This window comes from Nanorana parkeri, unplaced genomic scaffold (assembly GCF_000935625.1).
Source record: "Nanorana parkeri isolate BGI_ZX_2015 unplaced genomic scaffold, ASM93562v1 scaffold435, whole genome shotgun sequence".
Lineage (NCBI taxonomy): Eukaryota > Metazoa > Chordata > Amphibia > Anura > Dicroglossidae > Nanorana > Nanorana parkeri.
The window spans coordinates 724,169-735,272 of record NW_017306703.1 but is presented as its reverse complement, the minus strand read 5'-3'; the positions used below and the strand labels follow the sequence as shown (position 1 = coordinate 735,272).

Genomic DNA, 11,104 nt, shown 5'->3' with positions numbered 1-11,104 from the left:
GTGTGTGTGTGTGTGTGTGTGTGTGTGTGTGTGTGTGTGTGTGTGTGTGTGTGTGTGTGTGTGTGTGTGTGTGTGTGTGTGTGTGTGTGCGCGCGCGCGCTTCTTTTTAAAACAATTTCACTTTGCAAACTTTTTAATTAAACTTACTTACTGGCACTAGGGGTCTGGCATTTTCCTTACATATTACTGCCACTAGGAGGCTGTCATTTTCCTTACATGACAGCATAAAAATAGAGAAAGGGGTGCTCTTTATGGAAACATCAGGAGTCAATTAGATCATCATGATACCTCCTTTGCCCCCACTGCATGCAGAGGCAGTTTACCTGGAGGCTGCACCAGGATTCTGACAGCTTTCACCAGGAAAAGCTAATATCTTCTGTGCTCAGTATAAACAGAAGAGATGGGGGAACTGCTGTTCCCCCATCATTTTCTACTCCATCTTCATGTGAGCTGGTAGTGGCAGTGCTCATGGGCTCGTAGAAGAGCCGGCTTCTGTCAAACGAATCAGTTACTGTATATTGTGACATATCAGAAATTTATTCATACTAGGGACAGTTTTTCTAAAAAACAATACAGACTAATGATTTCAGGACAGTGTGGAGCACCAGGGCCCAGTCGCAGCTGCAACCCTGGTAGTTCTCGTGAAAATGCAACGTGTAGACACTGGTATCTGAAGTGGTATCTGTGCATCCCTAATTCATACAGACTTGACAGATCAATTTTAAACGTGCTGTCACCCTCTCAATAATGGTGTTCATATTTATTGAGGGGTGACAGCACGTTGAGTATGGGCATGAGTTGAATTGCCCTGAGGACATGTAACTGTGCCCTTCCTGACAGTCTTTGTGGAGCAGTAAGTTACAAAGGCAATTCTACTTACCTCTCGAGGGATGGTGTCTTGTAGATTCGTGGGGAGCACAGACTGGGGATGTTGATTGAAGTTCGTTGTACATCAATGTCTGGCCAAGGAGTGCACTGAAAATATATTTATTGTAATCAGAGCAATGCTAAGCTCTTTAAACATCGGAAATTATTAGATATTGGCAAACTGATTAGGTCATTAATAAGTAATGATAACCTAATTGTATGCCTTTTAAGATCTTGGAGTCTTCAGTTATTGAATGGATTTTAATGGATACCAGGCTTGAAGCAACATTTCTAAAAGTAACTTTTACAGCATTTTAGAGCAGTCAAAGCAATGAAAGATGTATAGTTTACATTTTTCTCCATCTTCTTATTAAAGCTGAACTCCAGGTAAAATCAAGTTACCCTTGCAGTGCAGGGATTAAATGCTTGTGTTTGTCTAGGAAGAACATAAAAATCATATTTGCCCCATCCTTCATTCCCACGGGCTTCTTCCCATGTGCACAACTGGCCCCCTGAATATTCTTCTCTCCGCTGCTTTGTTGGTCGCAGGCACTCTGATGTCATCACATATGATGTAGAACCAGCAGTCCTGTATAGTAAGTGAGGACACTGAGGGCCTGTCCACAACCCAGAGAATCCCAGGAATGAGAAGAGCACTAGCTGCTGGGGTAGTGAGGGATAAGGTAAGTATAATTGCTTTTTCTGTTCCTCATAGACCAAAAAGAGCACTTAACTCTTGCAGTGTGGGTGAGTCCTAGGCTTTTTGCTACCGGAGTCGCCACTGGGGAGATTTCACCTTACTTTCTGTCAACATGATTGCTATCAATGGAATAGGTAGTAAGGAAGCCATACACGGCTCAAATTCCTGGCTGATCCCTGCTGAATCGTCTGAAATTCAAGCTGTCGGTGGCTCTGTCGGCACTAGACATGTAAACTCATGCCCTCATTGCCCCTGTACAACAACCAGATATTGCCGTTCCCCGGGTAATATGTGCGTGTGGGGGGGTGTACAGGGACAATGATGGCATGCTTGGACTTGTAGTTCCTTAGCTGATAAATATGTGTGGGGGTGTGGGGTACAGTTCTAGTGGATGTTTATATAATATGGGGGGGGGCGAAAAAAATGTTCTGCCCCGGGCGCCCATAACTCTGGTTACGCCACTGAGTCGGCAAAATTAATTTCGGATGTGTTAGATAATTATGAACCAATGTTCGTTGCAGCAAAGTGACATTAAAAAAAAAAAAAAGTGATATTTTTCTTTTTAACTTGTGACAGTCCACAGAAACAAGTGAACGAGTGGGGGTAGTTGTTACCCCCTCTCATTCACCAAATAAACAGTATGATAGTAAATAAACACACCACCCCGGTTTATAAAGTCCTTTATATGAAAAAAAACCCTCACAGACCCTCACAATCACCAGATTAGGGTTGTGGGGAAGAGTCCCTTGTCCTCATCGACATGGGGATAAGGTGCTTTGCCAGGGGGTCCCCATGTTGAGAGCACACACGCTTCCCCTCCCTTTCCTGCTCTACCAGGTTGCTGCTCGTATCAAGGATCTGGTAAGCAATTTTAGGGGGGACCCCACGCTTTTATTTTGTTTTTTGGCGATGGGGTCCCCCCTAAAATTCCTACCTTTTAACAAAACCCAAGTTCATTCTGAATGGCATTCGGTAAAAAAATTGGATGCATCCAAAATGTAGTTATAGGAAAATTGGGATACATTCGGATTCATTATTTCTTTCATTCGGAAATTCGGACGCATCAATTCGGAATGAAATGAATCATACATGTCTAGTCGGCACCATCTGGCTCAATAAAAGTTGAAATACTGAATGAGCCGCGTGGAAAATTGTCTAGCCAAACATTAGATGCAGTCACTGTTCTTGGGGTATTCAGGCAGCCAGGGTTGTCAGCTGTCTGAATACAATAGTCAGCAGAGGAGATTTCTCCATCCAAACTGTTTAGTGTTCAGGCAATTTCTCTCATTCAGCTTGTCTGATGAACAAAAAAATCTACACGTTTATGGCACAATGAATCTATTATTCAGTGTGATTATTGGGACTTTTGCAAAGTCTTTAGCGGAGTGATTTTGACAAAATTGTTTACCACAATTTCATGGAAATCAGCCTTGAGGCTTAATGTTTCCTACCCCATTAACCCCAATGCATTTAGCCAAAATGATGAATAACGCCAAACTTTTAGGTGAAAACCCTCAATCTCACTCAAACTATTTGTGATGTTACCTTCACTATGACTATCTATAACTCTTAAATACTTAACAAAGAAACGGATCTATTACGTTTAGGTCATTTAGGGAAGGGTTAGAAACTATGCCAGGTGTTCTTGTGGTCTGTGTCCCCACCGCAGAATTTCCTCTCACTCCCTGCTTTTCCAGAGGGAGAGAGGTGAAATCTAACATTTAAGGGTTTTTACAAGGACAGGTATCTTCCCTCGCTGAGGCTTTCCCTCTGTGACTATTGTAAAAGTTAACATTTCCATCACTTTCTTTCCCGCTGGTAACTGTCACCAGGATAAAAACTGAATGTGAATCTCTCCAGTGGATCCCCATTGAAGCCTCAGAAAAGTTCTCACCCTTCCTCTCTGTTCAAATGCTGATGTGGATGGGGACATGCTACATATTTCCTGATCACTTGGTACTCCTTCCTCAAAATACAGGCACTGAAATCAAATTCTTGAATGCATAAAATATATCACATGTTCTTTCCATGGACTATTCTTCCTCATTGTACCAAAAAATTATTTGGCAAGACAATCCCTTTTCTTTTAGGGCCCTGTCACACCATGTCTGGACCAGATCTGCATGCGTTTCTGCAGCACACAAAATAAACTGATGTCACCAGCACACCAATAGTGTTGAAGTCCAAAATGTTTGTTTATTGGAACATCATTTCACCATCATGTTCTGATCCAACTAGTAGATGGATGGCTGCTGGAGACTGCTCTGTCCCTTGTGGCCATATACTTAACAGGAACTTCAAGTGAGCTGAGTGTTGAAGTCAGCTATTTGGAAACATGAAGGCTGTAAGTGTTTGGACAAAAATTAAAAGAAATACTTTGCTGGACAATGTATATTTGTTTGATTTGTATTCATTATTAAAATGTTTGAGAGTTAAATATTATTTTAAGAAAATGGTGAACATGAGTTGAGTTGAACAACATTGCCTAATAGAGGAAGTATTACATGGCAAACACAATACTATCAGGACCGGATGTTAACACTCCAGTCAGAATATATAGTGACGGGTGACTTTACCTATAGCAACCGCCTTTCCCTTAAGGCAAGTGTGCCTACCGGTACTCAGATGCCCCCAGGACTTAAACCATATACTCTGACTGTATATTGTTGCAGTTAGTCCCCAGTTACAGAGCAGAGGTACTGACTGGTGATGGAGGACACAACAAGAGTGTTTACCAGGACTGAAGGCAGACAGAGTATTCCAAGGACAGGCTATTGAGACAGGAGCAGAATACAAGATACAAGATGCTCCGACAGGAACAGTGTACAAGACAAGATATTCAGAGACTGAATACAAGCTTGTGGAGAAAGAACTATCACAGGCTCGGAGACAGAACTATCACAGGCTCGGAGACAGAACTATCACAGGCTCGGAGACAGAACTATCACAGGCTTGGAGACAGAACTATCACAGGCTCGGAGACAGAACTATCATAGGCTCGGAGACAGAACTATCACAGGCTCAGAGCTCTGGGTATGTGATGCTAAAATAAAGTGCCAAAGCTGAGGGGATGTGACCAGGCTCATTATACACAGCTGATGAAGTAGTCAGGAAAGGTACTGAGGGGGTGTGACCAGGCTCATTACACACAGCTAATGAAGTAGTAGTTAGGAAAGGTGCTGAGGGTGTGGGGCCAGGCTCATTATACACAGCTGATGAAGTAGTCAGGAAAGATGCTGAGGGTGTGGGGCCAGGCTCATTATACACAGCTGATGAAGTAGTCAGGAAAGGTACTGAGGGGGTGTGACCAGGCTCATTACACACAGCTAATGAAGTAGTAGTCAGGAAAGGTGCTGAGGATGTGGGGCCAGGCTCCTTATACACAGCTGATGAAGTAGTCAGGGAAAGGTGCTGAGGGGGTGTGACCTGGCTCATTATACACAGCTGATGAAGTAGTCAGGTACTAATCAGGAAAGGTGCTGAGGGGGATCATGTTACCACTGATCAGTGAGCTCCCAGTAAAGATCAGGGAATGTCAGCCACTGCTTCCCCATTGGAGGGACAGACAAAGCAGAGGGAAGGCACAGCTGACTCTGGCTCTTAGACATTTACACAGAGACAAAGCCAACTCTCAGGCAGCCAGGGTGGATCCTGACAATGTCGTCGGGATGCTTTTTGACCGAGCTGTGCCCGTCAGCTAATACCAGACATTAGCCAGCTACCTGCTGACTTTGGGTCACAGTAGTACAATAGAAAATTTATTTTTGTGACCCAAAAGAAAAATGAAGCCAAAAAAAGGTTTTCATTCTCTTTTAACATTCCCTTTACTTTTCCCTATTCCCATTTTTTACTCCTCAAATTATCTTATTTCTCTCTCTTCTCTACCATCCCACACTAGTTCCTTTCCCTTGTTTTGCCTAGTTTGGTCTCACTGGTGTGACATATTAAAGAAAAACTCCTGGGTAAAAAATACTTAACCCTTGCAATGGGGCTACTCCAGCACTGCAAGGGTTAAGTGTTCTTTGTGTCTAGGTAAAAAAAAAATATATATATATATTATATATACATACATATACTCGCCTCAATCCTTCAAGTCCTTTTCACTGTATAGAATGCGATGACTCAAGGATCCTTAGACTGCTGCAGCAGAGGGGGAGAGAGGCTCCAGGGACAAGTCTAAGAGCTGGCCGTCTCCAAGGATTGGGCAAGTACAACTTTTTCTTTTTTTTTTTTTTAACCTAGGCACAAACGAGCACGTAACCCTTGCAGTGGACGGAGGAAGCCCAATTGCAAGGGTTAAGAGTTGTTTTCCCTTGAGTTCTGCTTTAAACTAGAAGATATCTGCTTAATTTACATTGTAATTTCTATCCTAGATTTATCGTCATTATACTACATTCAATCCTTTAGATACCAATACAAATATTAAATGTTAACGAAAAGCTGAACAAAGCATTTTGGATGGAATTTAACTCTAAATTAGGCAAAGAACACTGTGCTAAGTGTAAGAATGCATAGTGACCATCAAGAATTCACCTTTTGCTACCCTCACTACTATATGATTGGTTACCTGGACTTTTTTTCCCATCCTACTTAAAGACAAGGAGGGGAATTTATCAAGACTGGAGCAGACAAAATCTTGTGCAGTTGCCTATGGCAACCAATCAGCTTCTATCCCTCATTTTTAACCCCTTCATGACTGAGGCCCTTTTTTCATTTTTTTCCTCAGTCAGGACAGTGTTTTCACATGCTAGCTGGTACTTCTCCCGTTCTAGGGTTGAGCGTTTCTCCACCTTATCACGGTCTGTTTTCTGCTTGCGATCAGCTCCTTTAGGCTAAACAAAAGGTAAATGAAAGAGATAAATATCCTTAAATGTACTAATACATCTAAAAATAAAAGATGTTTTCTACAACACACTGTAGTTAGGCATACGTTTTACTAATACAGCTGAAAATGTTTCAGGAATATATTAGAATACGAAATGAATGTAGCAGAGTACCTTTACCTGCACAGTAACAATCTCAGAGTTATGTCACTCAACAACTATGCAGCCAATGTTTTCCCAATTTAACATGGTGGAAGATATAGTACAATTTATTGATTATTCGATTTACTAAGGGGTGCAAAGGGAGAGCAGCTATCTCTCCGAGAATTCTGATGTATGCCCTTAAAGTATATTTATCGCATAGAGTAGGGAAAAGGGAAAACCACTTCCTGTCCCAGAGACACAATAGGGAGTGAGAAAATATCTCCAAAGTGAAGGGAAATCCCCCATTAGAGAGTTGTTACTGGAACTGGTAATAATCGTTACCAGGACAATCGGAGAGGGTGAATCTTCCAAGTGAGGACACAGACAGAGATATAAACTTGACAGAGTTTCTAAGCCTTACCTGCTCTATCTGAAAACTAAAACAAATGTTTTGGCTATAGACAAACATCAACTAACAAGTTAATGAAGGGATGGAACCTTTTGTGATTGTTGCTTAACAGTATCTGGGGAGCGTTGCTTAAGTTGGCCATACACAGAGCATAGGGGAATCTCCTTTGCCGGCTATTGTATTCTGACAGCCAGCACCCACATCTGTTAGAATACAGGCACAGTGACTGCAGCTGATTGGCTGCAGTCATCATTTGGCCAACAATTGTTGGCCTGGCTCTTTCTGCACAGGCCCCAGGGCTGCACAGTAAGTGTCAAAGGGCCGCACATGGCTCCTGGGCTGCAGGTTGGGCACCAGGGCTGGGTGTGCCAGAAAACATCCTATTTCAAACCATTGCAGGGGCACGTTCACCATAGTCTTTGAGCTGTTTGTTTTATTTAGCAATAACCAGAAGGAATAAAGTAGATAAAAACAACGTACTAGGCCCAACATTTTCCTGCTGCTCTAGGTACTGGCCATCAAATGCTTTAGGGAAATACAGCCCTGTATATAAGCACCTTGAACACTTTGACTTGACAGCTACAGGAGTAGAGATGTTCTGTAAAACCTCCATGAGAGTCTGACTTGTATGTGTCCACCTGAATTCGGAATGGGGCACCCTTCTCTCCTCCGTTCTTTCTCTGAGTAAATTCTGTACTGATACAATGTACCTGAAAAAGAAGGACACAAGATTTTGTCTCATCATTACATTTTGGTTTTCCTATAAAACGTTTTTTTAGGTGTACTAGCAAGGCCAATCAGACCTTCTGAAGACATTATTAAGACCAAGTTGTCTTTTTCCTTACCTGTATAAAAACAGATGTTCTCTTACTGGGGTCCCACAGGAATTCAATGATATTCAATGAGCTGGTATGTGCAACAGGGTCTATCACACCCACTGAGAGTGGGATATCTGCAAAAAAGGGTATGGCATAAACAAGCCAATAAACAAGTTAGGAATATAGTTCAGTGTGCAACCTAACTGCAGGCTATGACTCTAGGTCAGAAGAGAAGAGGAATTTGCTTCAGCTTCAACCTATTTAAACACAAAACAGAATAGGGATGGTATCTAAAATTCAGAGTACGGACAGAGAATTGGGAAACCTAGGAAAGCAAGAATACACTACACTCAATAGAGTTCCTAAAGTATAACTAAAGGCAAAAGTTTTTTTTTCTAATTTAGGTTGGTGAGGGTTCAGAACCTTTGTCAAGTTTTTATTGCCGCCTGTGTCCTGGTTGGAGAGATGTTCTCTGTTTAATTGTAATGATCACCAATGTCATCGGGGGGTAAAAAGGGACATCCAACATTTTCAATTGCCACCAGAACAGGAATAGAGGGGAAATCTTCCAATGGGGACACCTGTTCCCATTACAGCTTAGAGGGGAATTTTCCACATTGGAAAGATACCCTCTCACTTAAGGTGCCCACACACCTTGCGATAATCGTACGATAATTTGGGGGGAAATCCCGCGATCGTACGATTATCGTAAGGTGTGTGGAAGCCATGCGACCTCTACTACTGTAAGGTCGCACGACTTTTATCTTAGGAACATGCTCAAAAACGATGTTCGGCGGGTGTGTAGCATGTTCGTAAGTTAAAAGGCGGATGGGCCGGTGTGCGCAAGCGCACACTGCCCGTTCGGCATTGCGGTCATTGGAAGCCCGCCCCTCAGGGGGCACGGCTTGCGATCATTGCAAGTACGATCTGCCTGTCCAAGATAGGCAGATCGTAATTTTTTTAATTACCTTACAACCATCGCAAGACAAAAGTCTTGCGATGGTTGTAAGGTGTATGCCCAGCCTTACTGTTGACTCTACAGGACAGGACATAAAGGGAAATAACCCACAAAAAGACACAGATGGCAAAAAACAGTTAGAAATGTAAACAGCTACAAGAGATCGCTTGTAGTGGCTGCGGGTGTGTGCCCCTGTACCGTCGTCGCCGAGATCCGCTGTGTCCTGTGCGGCTGGGACCGGCATGGCTACTCTGTTACTGGAGATGAAAGGGAGATCAGTACACAATCTCCCTTTGATCTCCTCTCCTGTCCCCGAATGCAAGAAGTGATGTATATTACATCACTTCTGCATTCAGTGTCAATCTCTAGCAACAGATGTTGGTGAGAAGCTGCTGAAGCAAATCTCTGCTTCATCAGCTTCTCCGCATTCTTGTGTCACTCTCCAGCTTCAGACGCTGGAGAGAAGCTGATAAAGCAGATCTCTGCTTCATCAGCTTCTTCAGGGGGGTCCTAGGTGACATTAGGGGTCTTGGAGACCCCTGGTGTCTCCATAAAGAGGACCTGTTATGTGAATTGGCTATCACATAGGGAGTTTCTTAGCCTTCTATGTGATAGCAATAAAGTTAAGTGTTAAAAAAAGGTTTTTAAAAACGACGATTGCACCCATTACGCCGCACATGTTACATATCGCCGCAAACGTCGCAGTGAGAGCAATAATTTTAGGGCCATCAATTACTGATAACACTATACTGATGAGTGGTAAAAGCGTTTAAAGCGACGCATATGGCCAAGTTTGGGTGTGGTCGTTTTCTGCAATTGCGCGGGCGTGCGTAAGTTTACGGCTTGACATGTTTGGTGTCTATTTACCTGACATGACCCCGTATTTTATATTTTACCAAAAAATTGGGGTGATAATAAATGTTTCATAACATTTCATAAGGAAACAGTTTTTTCCCCAAAATTTAGGGTAATTTTTTTGTTATATAGTAAAAAATAAAACCCCCAGTGGTGATTAAATACCGCCAAAAGAAAGCTCTATCTGTCCCCAAAAAATTGTATAAAATAATTTTCAGTACAGCGTTGCATGACAGAATAAATGTCATTCAAAGTACCGCAGCGCTGAATACTGAAAAATGGCCTGGCCAGGAAGGGGGTTTAACACCCCGGTCTTTAAGTAGTTAAAGGAAGAAATTGGGGATACATGACTTTTTAAAGGACTTTTTAAAGTACTACTTCTATTTTGCTTTAAGGCTCATGTATGCGATTCATTTATATATGTTTAATTGTATTAAATGTATATGATTACTAGCTCGGCACAATATTGCTTTTTCAAATTTTTTACATACAGGTGAAACTCGAATAATTAGAATATCGTGCAAAGTTCATTTATTTCACTAATGCAACTTAAAAGGTGAAACTAATATATGAGATAGACTCATTACATGCAAAGCAAGATAGTTCAAGCCGTGATTTGTCATAATTGTGATGATTATGGCTTACAGCTCATGAAAACCCCAAGAACCCCAAATCCACAACCTCAGAAAAGTAGATTATTACATGCAATCAATAAAACAAGGATTGTACATAGAACAATATCGGACCTCTGAAAAGTACAAGCATGCATATGTACTCAGTACTTGGTTTGGGCCCCTTTTGCAGCACTTACTGCAATTACTTTTGCACAATATTCTAATTATTCGAGTTTCACCTGTATTTATTTATATCCTTAGTGCTTGGTAGCTCTTATTTCACATTATCTCACATAATAGCACCTACTGGCGCTGATCACCTTATTGTTTTTTTTTTACTCCTGTGCGCATGCCCTCACATTACATCATCAGTTGCCACCTAATGGTATCACTGAGAGGAACAGTGCCCCATGGTTGGTGTCACTAAGAGGAATAATGCCCCATGGTTGGTGTCACTGAGAGGAATAATGCCCCATGGTTGGTGTCATTGAGAGGAATAATGCCCCATCTTTGGTGTCAGTGAGAGGAATAATGCCCCATCTTTGGTGTCAGTGAGAGGAATAGTGCCCATAGATGGTGTCAGTGATAAGAATAGTGCCCGATCATTGGTGTCAGTGAGATGAATAGTGCCCCATCTTTGGTGTCAGTGAGTGGAATAATGCCCCATTGTTGGTGTCAGTGAGAGGAATAGTGCCCATAGATGGTGTCAGTGAGAAGAATAGTGCCCATAGATGGTGTCAGTGAGAAGAATAGTGCCCATAGATGGTGTCTGTGAGAAGAATAGTGCCCGATCATTGGTGTCAGTGAGATGAATAGTGCCCCATCTTTGGTGTCAGTGAGAGGAATAATGCCCCATTGTTGGTGTCAGTGAGAGGAATAGTGCCCATAGATGGTGTCAGTGAGAAGAATAGTGCCC

The 11,104-nt window shown here is 42.3% G+C and overlaps 1 protein-coding gene across 1 annotated transcript in view; it reads right to left on the bottom strand.

Moving 5' to 3' along the window:
* LOC108789991 (transcription factor CP2-like protein 1) overlaps nt 1–11,104 on the bottom strand; it is a 41,643-nt gene that overhangs the window by 16,340 nt on the left and 14,199 nt on the right. Inside the window, exons 5-8 of the mRNA XM_018560159.1 lie at nt 7,789–7,895; nt 7,501–7,653; nt 6,265–6,399; nt 881–975 (exon numbers count right to left, since the gene is read on the bottom strand). Coding sequence (XP_018415661.1) covers nt 881–975; nt 6,265–6,399; nt 7,501–7,653; nt 7,789–7,895 — 490 coding nt within the window. The remainder of the gene's footprint in view (nt 1–880; nt 976–6,264; nt 6,400–7,500; nt 7,654–7,788; nt 7,896–11,104) is intronic.